This window comes from Macaca mulatta, chromosome 6 (assembly GCF_049350105.2).
Source record: "Macaca mulatta isolate MMU2019108-1 chromosome 6, T2T-MMU8v2.0, whole genome shotgun sequence".
Taxonomy (NCBI): Eukaryota; Metazoa; Chordata; class Mammalia; order Primates; family Cercopithecidae; genus Macaca; species Macaca mulatta.
Genome location: NC_133411.1, coordinates 135492576 through 135508591, shown reverse-complemented (window position 1 = coordinate 135508591; position 16016 = coordinate 135492576). Strand labels below are relative to the sequence as shown.

The 16016-nt window shown below is 42.9% G+C and overlaps 1 protein-coding gene and 1 non-coding gene across 11 annotated transcripts in view; both read left to right on the top strand.

Moving 5' to 3' along the window:
• The window catches only part of ALDH7A1 (aldehyde dehydrogenase 7 family member A1), a 53727-nt gene extending 41357 nt beyond the window's left edge, over positions 1 to 12370 (top strand). For 6 of the 10 annotated variants that reach the window (XM_078005138.1, XM_078005136.1, XM_078005133.1 and 3 more), the window contains 6 exons: positions 1322 to 1428; positions 3378 to 3494; positions 5218 to 5315; positions 5505 to 5578; positions 9176 to 9251; positions 10587 to 12370. In XM_078005138.1, coding sequence (XP_077861264.1) covers positions 1322 to 1428; positions 3378 to 3494; positions 5218 to 5315; positions 5505 to 5578; positions 9176 to 9251; positions 10587 to 10641 — 527 coding nt within the window. In that variant the 3' untranslated portion in view covers positions 10642 to 12370. The remainder of the gene's footprint in view (positions 1 to 1321; positions 1429 to 3377; positions 3495 to 5217; positions 5316 to 5504; positions 5579 to 9175; positions 9252 to 10586) is intronic. The other 4 variants (XM_078005137.1, XM_078005135.1, XM_028849699.2 and 1 more) reach the window with 2 other exon arrangements.
• Positions 2146 to 2252, top strand: LOC114679067 (U6 spliceosomal RNA). Its single transcript, XR_003730755.2, has one exon. It is a non-coding gene; the product is annotated as a U6 spliceosomal RNA (small nuclear RNA).
• Positions 12371 to 16016: the final 3646 nt, after the last annotated feature.

The window sequence follows — 16016 nt, the reverse complement described above, 5'->3', positions numbered from 1 at the left end:
GTATTTTTTAGTAGAGACGGGGTTTCACCGTGTTAGCCAGGATGGTCTCGATCTCCTGACCTTGTGATCCGCCCGTCTCGGCCTCCCAAAGTGCTGGGATTACAGGCTTGAGCCACCGCGCCCGGTGCTACAGAGTGATTTTTAAAATGCAATCATCACTCTCCTGCTTAAAATACTCCTCAGTAACTTCTCATTGCTTTTAGATTTTTTTTCTTTTTTTTTTTTTTGAGACACAGTTTCACTCTGTTACCCAGGCTGGAGTGCAGTGGCTTGATCTCGGCTCACTGCAACCTCCGCCTTCTGGGTTCAAGCAATTCTCCTGCCTCAGCCTCCCGAATAGCTGGGATTACAGGTGCATTCCACCACGCCTGACTGATTTTCGTAATTTTTAGTAGAGACAGGGTTTTGCCATGTTGGCCAGGCTGGTCTCAAACTCCTGACCTCAAGCAATCTGCCTGCCTCGGCCTCCCAAAGTGCTAGGATTACAGGTGTGAGCCATTGCACCAGGCCTGCTTTTAGATTAAAACCTAGAGTCCTCTTGATTTCTTCTTTTTTCAGGCTCCCGATCCTTCCTGGTCTGCTCTCTGCCTCCTGCCCTGCTTGCCTTCTCACCAACCTTTCTGTGTCCATTTTCCCTCTTGCTCCCAGAGCTCCACCTTCTCCAACATCCTTTCAGTGTTCCAGCCATGCCAGGCTCTGTCCTGCTGTGCTGTCTGCTGGAAACATTCTTCACCCAGAGTGGGGATGGCTCTGCTAACATGCCTCCTCCTCATAGAGGACTACGTACATCTTCCTTCTTCCTCTGTCGCTGGGTCACTGTCAGTGCTCTAGTCTCCAGCAGCCATAACATAGGACAGCATCATTCTCTTCCCCCTTGAATTACACACCAACTACTGAGACTGTGATGTTTCCTTAGAGAATGGTCACACCGTAATGAGTAAACTGACCCTATATTTTGAGTGCAGTACTTTGAGGAATTGATAGCCATTCTTTAAGCTAGAGGTTGGCAAACAGAATTGGCCCTGCCTGTTTCTGTAAAAAAAGTTTCTTGGCACATAGACATACCCTTTCATTTGCATGTCATTTGTGGCTGCTTTTGCACTACAATCATGGAGTTGAGTATTGGGATGGAGATCACGTATGTCCTCCAAAGCATAAAGTATTTACCATCTGGTTCTTTATGGAAAAAGGATGCTGACTTATGTTCTCAATTGAGAGCATACAGGAAGGGATCGGTCTGTTCATTGAGAAAGCTGTTCTAATAATAAAATGATGCCATAAAGGGCAAAATGATGAGCCAGCCTTCCTCTTCTCTCTCCAGCTAATGTTCTCTATGGGCCACTCCACACCAAGCAGGCAGTGAGCATGTTTCTTGGAGCAGTGGAAGAAGCAAAGAAAGAAGGTGGCACAGTGGTCTATGGGGGCAAGGTAAGGGATGCTCTGAGATCAGTTGTGACAGCTTTTTAACCTTTTCCTTGAGACACAAGCAGGGCTCTGGGCATATTGGGAAAGTGACCCCATTTGATATCCTCTTCTACCGTCTTTGTTCATATATTATTATAAAACACGGATATACATGTTTTTGTTTGTCTGCTTTTGAGACAGAGTCTTACTCTGTTGCCCATGATGGAGTGCAGTGGCACGATACTGGCCTCAAGTGATCCACCCATCTTGGCCTCCCAAGGTGCTGGGATTACAGGCATGAGCCACCACACTTGGCTCTGTTTGTTTTTGTGACAGGGTCTTGCTCTGCTGACCAGGCTGGAGTGCAGTGGTGCGCCATCTCAGCTCACTGCAACCTCTGCTTCCCAGGCTAAAGCAATCATCCCACCTCAGGCTCCTGAGTCTTGCTCTGTTGCCCAGACTGGGGTGCAGTGGCGTGATCTTAGCTCACTGCAACCTCCACCTCCCAGGTTCAAGTGATTCTCCTGTCTCAGCCTCCCGAGTAGCTGGGATCACAGGCACCTGTTACCATGCCTAGCTAATTTTTGTATTTTTAGTAGAGAAGGGGTTTCACCATGTTGGCCAGGCTGGTCTAGAACTCCTGACTTTGTGATCCACTCGCCTTGGCCTCCCAAAGTGCTGGGATTACAGGCACGAGTCACTGTGCCCGGCCAGAAATACATGTTTTAAAGAATGACAACAGTGCTTACTCTGGCAGTACATATACTAAAATTGGAATGATACAGAGAAGATCAGCATGGCCTATGCACGAGGATGATATGCAAATTCGTGAAACATTCCATATTAAAAAAAAAAGACAACAGAAAATGCATGGGACATTTCTGGAAGGACGTATAAGAAACTGAGTCATGGTTGCTTTTGAATTGGGTCCCTAAATATTTGTATGGAAAGCAGAATTCCTTTTCATAGTACAGTAGGAGTCTTTGTATTCAGAGCAGTTACAATCTATTTATTCGTTATTTTTAAAAGTCAGTTAAGGCACAGAATAAAAAAATGCATATCATAAGCATTAAAAAAGAAATTGACACAGATTGCAGTGGCTCATACCTGCAGTCTCAGCACTTTGGGAGGACTGCTTGAGGCCAGGAGTTCAAGACCCACCTGGACAATATAGTGAGACCCTGTCTCTAAAAAAAAAAATTAGCTGAGTATGGTGGCATGCACGTGTAGTGCTAGCTACTTGGGAGGCTGAGGTGAGAGGATTGCTTGAGCCCACAAGTTTGAGGCTGCAGTGAGTCGTGATGACATCACTGCACTGCAGCCTGGGCAACAAAGCAAGACCAAATCAAAAACAAAAAAACAAACTAAAAAAAAAAAAAAAACAAATCAAAAACAAACCCCCCCCAAATAAAAAGATTTGTTTGTGGCCGGGCATGTTGACTCATTCCTGTAATCCCAGCACTCTGGGAGACTGAGGCAGGTAGATCACTTGAGGTCAGGAGTTCAAGAGCAGCTTGGCCAAAATGGTGAAACCTGGTCTCTACTAAAAATACAAAAAAAATTTAGCTGGGCATGCTGGTGCGTGCCTGTAGTCCCAGTTACTTGGGAGGCTGAGGTGGGAAGATAGCTTGAACCGGGAGCAGTGAGCCAAGATCACGCCATTGCACTCCAGGCTGAGTGAAAATAACTGCTTCCAACAGTGTTTGTTCAACATAACTTGGTTGTGTCACATGGCATGGCTCTCCATTCCTTCCTGACTCTTTATTTCCATTTTTCTTTGACCAACTAAGTTAGAACCATTGTCAGGAAGAGAGAATTTTCTTTCATGATTGGAATTTATTTTGGAGAAATAATTCACCTATAAATGATGCTAATTTTTTTCTTTATAAGTGTGGGCAAAGATTGCATCCTCTGACCCCAAATCCTAGACAACAAAATGCTTTCATTCTTTTTATTTAATTTCTTTGCATTAGGTTATGGATCGCCCTGGAAATTATGTAGAACCGACAATTGTGACAGGTCTTGCCCATGATGCGTCCATTGCACACACAGAGACTTTTGCCCCGATTCTCTATGTCTTTAAATTCAAGGTAAAAATGCCTTCTGTTCGCTAGTCTAATGTTGAAATAAATGATAAGAGGAAAATTATGGTGGATTAAATTTCACTTGATGAGCCTTTAAGAGGGTTTTAGAAAGTAATCTGAATAGTAGATATATGAAGGTTCAGGATAAAATATGAGATAAACACTTTAAAACTCTATAGCATGCCAAGCTAGCTGCCAGGGAAACCAGATTGGGTAATGCACTAGTGTTGGAGTTTATGGAGTATGTAGTCATCATTTCTTGTGTCATCTTAATTCTGGGCTGTGTAGGCCATAGAGTCACCTTCTCCTGAACCATGGTACTGGATGGTTTGACAGACTGAGTGCTATGAACATGTCAGCAGACAAAATGAGATGTGGAGGTAATCTAAAGTTGGCCGGGCACGGTGGCTCATGCCTGTAATCCCAGCACTTTGGGAGGGTGAGGCAGGCGGATCACCTGAGGTCAGGAGTTCGAGACCAGCCTGGCCAATGTGGTGAAACCCCATCTCTACTAAAAAATAAAAAAGCCAGGCATAGTGAGGGGCGCCTGTCATCTGTAATGCCAGCTACCTGAGAGGCTGAGGCAGGAGAATCACTTAAACCCGGGAGGCTGAGATTGCAGTGAGCCAAGATCACACCATTGCACTTCAGCCTGGGCAACAGAGCGAGACTCCGTCTTAAAAAAAAAACAAACAAAAGACCTATAGTTATAAACTCCATCAGAGGATAGGCTGCGGAGTTTTGTTTTGTTTTCCCTGCTCTCATATCTTGATCTCAAACTATAGAGGTTTTAATAGGTGAGGAAGCTGGGCACAATGGCTCATGCTTGTAATCTCAGTGCTTTAGGAGGATCACTTGAGGCCAGGTGCTCAAGACCAGCCTACGCAACACAGGGAGACCTTGTCTCTACAAAAAATTAAAAAATTAGCCAGGTGTGGTATGTACCTGTAATCCTAGCTACTCGGGAGGCTGAGGTGGGAAGAGATCCTGTCTCTAAAACAAATAAACAAAACCCAAAAAAACCAACACAGGTGAATAAATTAGAAGATCTCATTCCCTAGCTTGAGACAGGCCCTAGCCTTGCCAGTAAATATTTAGGAGTAATTTTGAGACTGCAGAGAGATTGAATCAAGATTTGAATGTACCATTATTAACAGTTACAGAATAGTGAGAATTGCATCTTGTTGCAATTACATGATTGCATTTCTTTATTTCTTGCTTTAAATTGCCTATCGTTTCACTATGGGGACTAGAGAATATAATTTTGTGTTTTGTAATGTGTTTGTGTACATTATGAGGCTGTGTGAGCTCTTGAGCAAATTAGCCTCTCTTGGCCTCAGTTGCCCAATCTGTAAATTGGGAGGTAGTAGGAAACCTATGTTATAGGATGAGGATTAAATAACTAAATGCATGTTAAGTGCTTAGATCAGTGTGTTACACACATAAGAGCTCAATAGATATTAACTATTATATGTAGTAGCTTGAATGAAAGGAAGAATGTGTTAATATTTGTTTCTCAAATTATAATTAGGGGAAAAAAATCCCCAAAAGTTTTACTTACTATCAATGATCTGAATTATAAGAGAAACAGTTAGTAAACGTGACTCTTTGGTTTCCTTTTTTTTGTATACTAAAATTATACGGGTGCATCTCAGGAAATGAGTTTTGTCAGTGAACTTTTGACCTGAACACTGTAACATCTAACAGCTTCCAATGTCTCTCCTTTTAGAATGAAGAAGAGGTCTTTGCATGGAATAATGAAGTAAAACAGGGACTTTCAAGTAGCATCTTTACCAAAGATCTGGGCAGAATCTTCCGCTGGCTTGGGTACAACTTTCTCTATTTTGAAAATTTATATAAGTCTGATTGATGTGGTGAATGGACTTAAGCCATTGTAGTTGAAAATCAATTTTTCAGTATTGAAAGCCTTTGAGCTTTGGTTTAGATTATTTATTTATTTTTGTTTGTTTTTAATTTCCTGTTCATTGCTCTCACCATGCCTCCCTTTTTACACAGACCTAAAGGATCAGACTGTGGCATTGTAAATGTCAACATTCCAACAAGTGGGGCTGAGATTGGAGGTGCCTTTGGTATGTAGAGAATCATTTCTCCTTTTCCATGTTGGGCAGCAAAGAAAAGCCAGTAGTAGCTTTTAGAAAAGGTTGACCACGAGACTGAAACACTCCTTATATTCTGAAATAACCTAATACGATCTAACAGGCCTGGAAAAGCTTACATTCTGTATTCAAAGTTATCGCATAGAGTCCTGCGTCATCTCCTCGGAGGCAGCATCAGGTTAGAGGAGAGGCCCTTAACCTGAAATGTGTGAACCCCTGAAATGGTGGCATTTGTTTTCTGGGGAGAAGTTTGCAGACCCAAAAAAGCTTAAGAATCCCTATTTTACATGAAATAGTCTGGTTTTTATTTGCAGAGTAGGCATATAAATGTTAAACATACTCTTTTTCACTAGATAGAATACTAAGTTGTTTCTTTTCACTGGGCTCTGCTCCTGTTTCCTCTTAATAAGTCATGCATTATTAATGATGAAACTGGGTAGTAGTTTTTCCTAAAAACCTCTCCCTAACCCTTGTATGTTCAGTATTATTTATTAAATATGATCCAAAGTAAAATAAATTGCTTTTTTAAAAAAAATATAGAAGCAAAACAAACATTCATTAATACTTGTAAAAGTTTATATCATTAGTAGCATTCTTTTGTATTTTTAGACCAAATACTACAATTACTATTTGATGCACGGACTCTGACAAAAGACCGCTGTTTTCAGTTCACCCCTTACGCCTGGGCTGCACTGTGCAGTTGCCTGAATGCATGAGTGTCTATCTTTTCCCTGTTTCCAACCCATGTCTGCTCTCTCAAATTGACTATTCCTTTTTTTTTTTTTTTTTGAGTTGGGGGCTTGTTCTGTTGCCCAGGCTAGAGTGCAGTGGCACAATCACATCTCACTGCAGCCTCCACCTCCCAGGCTCAAGCAATCCTCTTGCCTCAGCCTCATGAATAGCTGAGATTACAGGCATGTGCCTCCACACCCAGCTAATTAAAATTTTTTTTTTTTTTTAGAAATAGGCCCTCACTATTGTTACCCAGGCTGGTCTCAAACTCCTGGGCTCAAGCCATTCACCTGCCTTGGCTTCCCAAAGTGTTGGGATTACAGGCATGAGCCACCGTACCCAGTCAATTGAGTATTCTTCAGTTAAGCTTTTATAGTTAATTTTTAAAGTTCTGGTGGCCACTCACACTGGCTTATGCCTGGAATCCCCGCACTTTGGGAGGCAGAGGCGGGCGGATCGCTTGAGCTTAGAAGTTCAAGACCAACCTGCGCAACATGGCAAAAACTCGTCTCTACAAAAAATACAAAAATTAGGCATAGTGGTGTGTGCCTGTAGTCCCAGCTACTTGGGAGGCTGAGGTGGGAGGATCTCTTGAGTCTGGGAGGTGGAGCTTGCAGTGAGCCAAGATGGTGCCATTGCACTCATGCCTGGATGACAGAGTGAGACCCTGTCTTCCCCAAAAAAAAAAAAAAAAAAAAAAGTTTTAGGCTGGGCGTGGTAGCTCATGCCTGTAATTGTTTAAGCCCAAGAGTTTGAGATGAACCTGGGCAACATAGTAGGACCCTGTCTCTACAAAAAATAAAAAAAACTAGCCAGGTATGGTGGCACACACCTGTATTCCCAGCTTCTCGTGAGTCTGAGGTTCAAGGCTCGCTTAAGCCCAAGAGTTTGAGGCTGCAATAAACCATGATCCCACCACTGCACTTCAGCTCGGGTGACAGAGTGAGTTTGACCCTGTCTCTAAATAAATAAAAGTTTTGAAGAAGTATTATAATGGAAAAAGGAGTTTTGCCCATACTTTTCTTCTCCTCCTTTCCCAGAGGCTACATTGAGATTCTTTTTGTTTTTTTTTTTTGAGATGGAGTCTTGCTCTGTTGCCCATGCTGGAGTGCAGCGGTGCAATCTTGCTTGCTACAACCTCCACCTCCCCAGTTCAAGCAATTCTCCCACCTCAGCCTCCTGAGTAGCTGGGATTACAGGCGCACGCCACCATGCCTGGCTAATTTTTGTTTTTTTTTTTAGTAGAGATGGGGTTTCACCATGTTGGCCAGGCTGGTCTTGAACTCCTGACCTTGTGATCCACCTGCCTTGGCCTCCCAAAGTGCTGAGAATACAGCTGTGAGCCACTGTACCTGGCTGAGATTCTTTTTTACTAAAAGAAAAAAGCAAATTTACCTTTGAATTGATGTCAGCTTTTCTAAATAGTATGCTTTCACTGCTATCTCCTGACAGGTTCAGACATTATGTATTGACCCTCTATTATGATAGAGGTTTCTGTCCAGGAGTAGGTGGGAGTCAACTAGTAGGAGAAAGAAGAAGAAGCTGTTCTTTTCATTTTCTTCTTGGATGCACTGAGGACTCTTGCAGACTGAAGAAGCAGTAGAAAACAGAGGCAGGGAGGGCCCTGCAGGCCTGGCTAGCAAGCAGAGGGTAGTGGGGTACCAGCTCTCAGAATAGTGAGCATGGTCCTTGAAAGTGGATTAGTTCATTCACCCAGCATGCGCATAGCTGGATAGGGAGTCTTTTGGGAGATTTTGACTAGGACTTATTTCTTCTACTTTTTTTTTTTTGAGACGGAGTCTTGCTCTGTCCCCCGGGCTGGAGTGCAGTGGTTCGATCTCGGCTCACTGCATGCTCCGCCTCCTGGGTTCACGCCATTCTCCTGCCTCAGCCTCCTGATTCTTCTACTTTTATTTGCTCTCCCCCTACTCCCTCCCTGCCCACCTTGGGTAGAAATAGCTTTTATTCAAGTGCAATAAAAGAGTTCGTTGGGGAAGACCCATGGGGTGTTATCTTATAGAAAGAGCACTGGGTGAGGAACAAAGAGATACCATCCCAGTCCCATTTACTGCTGTCACTAGCTCTGGAACCTCAGGCAGGTGCTCAGCCTGGGTTCCTTACAGCCTCTGTGACTCTGTTCCTGCCAGGAATTTCAGAGGCGCTGTTAGCTGTGGCTTGTTTTAGCTTCCCATTCTTTGAAGTCAGTTATGTCTCTTTTTACTTTGCTTGTGCATTTGAGAACTAGAAGGGCAAACATTCAGCTGTGATTTTTCTGGAACCCATTTAATGGAGATTCTTTTCCTTTCATGAGAAAGACCAGGTGACTAGTTGGTTTTATTATAGAGAAGCTTTTATTTCAAAATTATTATATTTTCTTAATGTATTTCGATCAAACGGGAATATCTGTGTTTTTCCTGATAATTCAATACAAGTTATTGAGCGAGATAAAGAAGACAGTTACAGCTCCCATATTCTTGCATGCTGCTCAAAAGAAAAACTATGAATAACATGTATGGGCCAGGCGCAGTGGGGTTACAGGCATGCGCCACCATGCCTGGCAAATGGAACTTTTTTGTTGTTGTTTACGGTTTGTTTCTGATATGTTTCCATTTCCTCTTAATTCCTTATATTTTATTTTCCCTCTTAATTCCTTTTTTTCTGTTTGTTTTGGTCTCTTGGTGTCTGTCTTTGATTTATTTGTTTGCAGGGGAGATATTGTGGGCTAAATGTAAAGTGAATAATCAGGTTGTTCTGGTGTCCTTTGGGTATCTTCTTTTCAATGATACCAACTATGAGCCCACACGGAAACTGCTCAAATGATATTTTTTATTTCTCTAGGAGGAGAAAAGCACACTGGTGGTGGCAGGGAGTCTGGCAGTGATGCCTGGAAGCACTACATGAGAAGGTCTACTTGGTAAGAAATGGCTTTGGGAAGATAGGTTTGGGCTTAAAGCCTTTGGGAATGTGCTTTTACACTCTTCTACTGTCTGTGCTGTCTTTGTGCAGTGTCATTTGATTTGATTTCTCCAGCATGCCACAGCTGTCTCCTCCGAGTATCTATTTGGTACTATTTTTCTAGCTTTCTTATCTAGCTTCAGTTAGTGCCCAGCACCCAACAATGAAATGGTCTCGTGCGTGGTTTCTGTATTTTTAGTAAAGATGGGATTTCTCCGTGTTGGCCAGGCTGGTCTCGAACTCCCGACCTCAGGTGATCCACCCGCCTCGGCCTCCCAGTGTGCTGAGATTACAGGCGTGAGCCACAGCACCCGGCTAATTTTTGTATTTTTAGTAGAGATGGGGTTTCACCATGTTGGCCAGGCTGTTGTCGAACTCCTGACCTCAGGTGATCTGCCTGCCTTGGCCTCTCAAAGTGCTGGGATTACAGGCGTGAGTCACCATGCTGGGCTGTTTCTTGCACTTTTGATGGCACACTTTTTTTTTTTTTTTTTTTTTTTTTTGAGATGGAGACTTGCTCTGTCACCCAGGCTGGAGTGCAGTGGCCTGATCTCAGCTCACTGCAGCCTCAGCTCTGCCTCCCAGATTCCAGCGATTCTCCTGCCTCAGCCTCCCAACTAGCTGTGATTGCAGGCATGCACCACCACGCGTGGCTAATTTTTGCATTTTTTAGTAGAGACCGGGTTTCACCATGTTGGCCAGGCTGGTCTTGAACTCCTGACCTCAGGTGATCCATACCTGCAGTGGCTCATGCCTGTAATCCAAGTAGTTCGGGAGGCCGAGGCATGTGGATCATTTGAGGTCAGGAGTTCAAGACCAGCCTGGCCAACATGGTGAAACCCCGTCTCTACTAAAAATACAAAAATTAGCTGGTCGTGATGGCGGGTGCTTATAATCCCAGCTAATCGGGAGGCTGAGGCAGGAGAATGGCTTGAGCCTGGGAGGCAGAGGTTGCAGTGAGCCGAGATCATGCCATTGCACTCCAGTCTGGGCAACAGAGTGAGACCCTGTCTCAAAACAAAACAAAACAAAACAAACAAACCAAAAAACCAACCAACAAAAAACCATGTGTGATATTTGTCTTTCCAGATTTTTATGTTTCTCTCTTTTTTCTTTTAAATAAAATGAGACCGATACTAACATTGTCTTTTATCTTAAAGGTTTGTCTTAAAAAGTTGTAACTTGGAGATCTTACCTTGTTAAAATATATAGATCTGCTATGTTTTAAAAGTGGGCATGAAAATCTTCTGTTATGTATGTACTATCATTAATTCTGTTCATTTTTTCCCACTAGTACTATCAACTACAGTAAAGACCTTCCTCTGGCCCAAGGAATCAAGTTTCAGTAAAGGTGTTTTAGATGAACATTCCTTAATTTGAAGTTTTCCGGCAGCTGTTTTTGAAGAAGACAAAGAATATTAAAGTTTTCCCTGAATAAAGGCATCACCATGACTGTGACAGTGACTAATCCCCCTATGACCCCAAGGCCCTGATTAAATCAAGAGACCCCTTTTTTTAAAATCAAAATAAAATTGTTACAACATAGTCATATTTACTAACAGATGGGTTAGATGGATTTTTATGTCAACTAGTTGTACATGGCTTTTTAGAAGTTAATGATTATTTTGTAATTAGAAAAAAGAGTACATACCAGGGTAGGAATTTGGGAAAATACAGAACAGAGGAGAAAACAGAAGTCTTTGCAGTAGATACAGGGTGTCTCCTGACCAAGCAAAGGATTCGGTGGGGGAATATTGCTTGACATTAGCCACCTATGGCATGCATTGGATGGCGTGTGATTGAAAGGGAGATGCATTCCCTTATATGCTTGGACCATAGTTCAGTATTCATGTGGAATAACTTGCAGTGCTTAAAATGACAACAGGCATTCATCACAGTCGTGGCTCTTGCTTATGAAGGCTGTGTCAACCTGGAAGAGATTTGTGGGGTAGACAAAGATTTTGTTCCTGTGTTGGAGTCTTTCACCTGCTGGAGGACTCTGAGGCCAAAACTGCCTGAGCAGAATTGTATACAAAGTGCATCTGGAGGCTGGGCGAGGTGGCTTACGCCTATAATCCCAGCACTTTGAGAGGCTGAGGCAGGTGGATCACTAGAGGATAGGAGTTTGAGACCAGCCTGGCCGATATGGTGAAACTCCTTCTTTACCAAAAAATACAAAAATTAGCCTGGTGTGGTGGTGGGCGCCTGTAATCCCAGCTATTTGGGAGGCTGAGGCAGGAGAATTGTGTGAACCCAGGAGGCGGAGGTTGCAGTGAGCCTAGATTGCGCCACTGCACTCCAACCTGGACAACAGTGAGATCCTGTCTCCAAAAAAAAAAAAAAGTGCATCTGGATTTTTTAATACAACCTTAGACCATTTTCTTTAGCTTTAGGTGTCTGCAGTTGCCCTTGGATCTGTTCTCAATCCTCAGTGTGTGTGGCAGCGTGTGGTCATAGAGAGCTGGGCAAAGTTCACTTTCTCTTTGCTGACAGTCTTACCTCTTCTCATTAGGAAGCTGCACAGGAGTCTTTGGGATGGTTCAGTCCAAAGGCCCCTGTTCTCCTTTCTTCCTGGCACTCTCTGATCCCCCTCTGCATGGTACCCCTCTACTCCTGCCAGGTTGGACTGGAACAGAGACCTTTGAACAAGATGACATTTGTAGACAACCTGATCCATCAGGATGTGGAGATTTGGATAAATGGCAAATAATTTGGGGTTAAATTATGGCCCAGAGTAGTAAGCAAATGAAAAACTAAACAATTGTAAATGTATCTGGGAAGCAAAGGTGTTCATAATATGTCCCATGGCCAGCTGCGAGTAGTATTTAACTAGACATGCTGTTGTCAAAATTGAACATGAATCAAGCCAAATGCTAATGATACAGCTATTGAGAGAAGGTTGGCAGGAAGAAATCATGGGTGAAGGTAGGTGGGAGTGCTAATCTTAGCTATAGGTTTTAGGTAAAACTGATTCTGAAAGCTTTCTTTGAAACAATTTTATAATTTTTTTCTACGTGTTTCTAGCACAAGGACTCAGTTTTTTTTGGTTATAATGTTCATTAAAACACATGCCTTCAATTTGTTCCTCTTTGTACTTTTTTGCTGATTTAGCAGATATAAATCACTTGTTAGTATTTTTAACTACCCAAGTTAAAATGTACATTTGTGTTATTACTGGTCTTATATTTGAAGGTGTGAGGGGTCTTGTGCTGCTCGTTACTGGTTATATTGAGTATTTCATAACTGCTACCTCCTCCTAAATCCTGTATTCCAACCGCCACTGCTGACAATGCCCAGCCTCCATTGTGGATGTGGGGAATTGTGTTAGCATGCTTGCTTCTGCCACGGCACTAAAGCCTAACTTGCTTAGGATCTTGCTGTACTTGGAGAGAGCATCCAGTTGCTGAGCCTAGCAGCCAGGCTCTTGTGACTCCCTGGGAAGTGGGTGAAGACCTAGCTCCTGGCTGCAGCATTGGGGAGGCAGGCCCTCCAGATGAAGACTTCTCACAATGGAGGGGAGGCAGTTTTCTCAAAGGAAATTGAGTGCTATTACGTACTCCGCTTCCCACTTTCTCTTTCAGGGTGGGAATCTGTTAAGCCTCCTCTCTCTCTCCTGCTCTGCAACCACAGAACACTTTTTTTGCCCACACTGGAGTGCAGCGGTGCAATAGTGGCTCATTGCAGCCTCCAACTCCTGGGCTCAATCTATCCTTCCACCTCATGCTCCCCCATAGCTGGGACTACAGGTGCATGCCACTGTGCCCAGCTAATGATTTTTTTGGTAAAGATTGGGTCGTACTACATTGCTCATGCTAGTCTTGAACTCGTGGCCTCAAGCGATCTTCCCGCCTCAACCTCTTGAGTTATTGGGATTACAGGAGTGTGCTACCATGCCCAGCTCTGTGGAAAATTCTCTGTGGCATTCTGTCTCCTGAAAGTGCTGAAGGGACGAAAAGGGCTCAGTGTCCTTCTTCTCTTCCCTGGCACTTTCAGACCATTTTCCTGTTGCCTTCATTCTAACAAAGGTTGCAGATTGGAAAGCTGATTTGGAATGTTTTTTAAGTGTTTTCAGTTTCAATATTTGTATGAAATTCCTATGGTCTCCAACACACTCATTTATTTTTATTATTATTATTTTTATACTTGACTTGATTCACTTGCTTACCTTGAATCCCTTATTAAGGTCTCTGGAGACATGCAATGGTGACCATTTCTGCAATTTCTACCCTCTGTGCACTTACCTCCCCTTCCACATAATGACTCGTTTCATTTTACTTGTGCTATTTGTTGGTCTTAACATTTTAAAAGAGGAGGTGTGAAGAGATTAGATGCAGTTGGCTGCCATTAATCTTCAGTCCCAAAAACTGTACATGTTGATGTACCAGAGTTTTAGGTTTTTCATATAATAAAATATATGATCTTTTATAGTTTTTCCAATTTAAGTTTTGAAAGTTAGGTTACAGGCCGGGCGCGGTGGCTCAAGCCTGTAATCCCAGCACTTTGGGAGGCCGAGATGGGCGGATCACGAGGTCAGGAGATCGAGACCATCCTGGCTAACACGGTGAAACCCCGTCTCTACTAAGAAATACAAAAAATAGCCGGGCGAGGTGGCAGCGCCTGTAGTCCCAGCTACTCGGGAGGCTGAGGCCGGAGAATGGCGTGAACCCGGGAGGCGGAGCTTGCAGTGAGCTGAGATCCAGCCACTGCACTCCAGCCTGGGCGACAGAGCGAGACTCCGTCTCAAAAAAAAAAAAAAGAAAGTTAGGTTACAAATATATCTCTTTTTGCTTTTTCTTTATTGTGAGGTGTATTTTTAAAGATCAAAGTAATACTTGCTTGCAGTTAAAAATTCAAATGGGGCCAGGTACAGTGGCTCACGCCTGTAATCCCAGCACTTTGAGAGGCTGAGATGGGCAGATTGCTTGAGCCCAGGAGTTCGAGGCCAGCCTGGGCAACATGGTGAAACCCTGTCTCTACAGAAAATACAAAAATTAGCCGAGTGCAGTGGTGATCACCTGCAGTCCCAACTGTTCGTGAGTCTGAGGTGGGAGGATTGCTGGAGCCCAGGAGGTCAAGGCTGCAGTAAGCCGTGATCATGCCATTACACTTCAGCCTGGGCAACAGAGTAAGACCCTGTCTTTAAAAAAAAAAAAATTCTAATGGGGCTAGAATGCTTATAATAAAAACTAGCAGCTCACTTTCCCACTATACCCAACTCCTGATTCCATTCCACAATAACCACTTTTCTACTGTTGACTTTTCTAATTTTCTCTTATTTACCTATATATTTCTAGTTGTGCAACCATCACCACTGTCTAGTTCCATCCAAAACATTGCCATCCCCCCCAAAAATCTTGTACCTATTAAGCAGTCATTCCCCACTCCCCCCACCCCCCCAGGCCCCGGCCACCATTGATTCTGCTTTCTGTCTCTATGGACTTGCCTATTCTGGATATTTCATATAAACAGAAATCTCTTACTAATTTCCAAACAGTTGGATGATCTGTGTCACATGCCTATCATTAATATTTTCCAGTTACTTGGTGTCAGTTTCAGTCTTTGTTTTGCTTGCCTTTTTTTCCTGGCATTGACTCCCCAAGGGCCTTTTGTCCCCCTGCTCCCATGCGGCCGCTCTCTAGGGCAGCTGCACAGGTGTCATCCTTGGACTCCACTTTGCTGCTCTTCTATGTTACAGTCTCTTGTTCACTGGATCCTGTTTTTCTCTTTATTGCTTTATGCTCTCCTTTTGCTGGAGCCTATCCTGCAGAAGCTTCCTGCCAATGATTGTTTTGGAGGAAATTAAAAGAAAACCAAACCAAATCTCTCCTATCCAAGGGGAAGAACTTTATCCCCATATTAATTGAATATAGGATTCGAGATTTAAAATGTTGGTGGCAGTTAGAGTTTGCTCTTTTTTTTTCTATTGGAAAGGTCCACAAATGTTTTGTTGACATTTTTGTCTTTAATCCATTTGAATTTGGGGTACATGTTATGATTTGTCTACATTAATTTCCCTTTTAAAAATAAAAATAATTCCTCAAGCCCAATTAGACAATTGAGTTATCCTTTTCACACTGATACCTCTTTTATAGTACACTGCATTCTTACGTATAACAGGATCTGTTTTTAGCTGTGTATCCTGATTCAGTAATTGGTATATATGTGTGTGTCTATAGATCAATAGAATGCCATTTCCATGTGCAGACTCAAGGGCAAACTTAATCCTTTTTCTATGACTACATCTCCTGTCAGGTGTCCCCTCTGCCGTGGCTCTATAGGATTCTGTTAGATAGCGGTGGTCATTGTACAACTCTACAAATATACTAAATGCTACTCAATTGCTCATTTTAAAATGGTGAGTTTTATGTTGTATTTTACAATACGAGAAAAAAACATACAGAGCAAATTAAGCAATAAAAAGGGCAGTTACTAACTCCAGGGAAAATAACATTTAATTCTGTGATCTTTGAAATGTCTTCTATTTAAATTGTTTTAGAGTCCTACATACATTATCTATGTGACCTGCAAAAAGTAACCTAATCTCTTTGAACTTCATTTTCTTGTCTGTAAGGTGGGTTGTATCAGTTTGGTTTCTTTGTTGCAAGCTGCAGAAACCAATTGTGTCTTTAGCAAACACGGACTGTTTGGAAAGCCCAGATCCAATTTGCCTCTCAGATCCACTCTGACATTCTCCTGCAGTGCGTCCTTTGGGGCTGATCTCTAC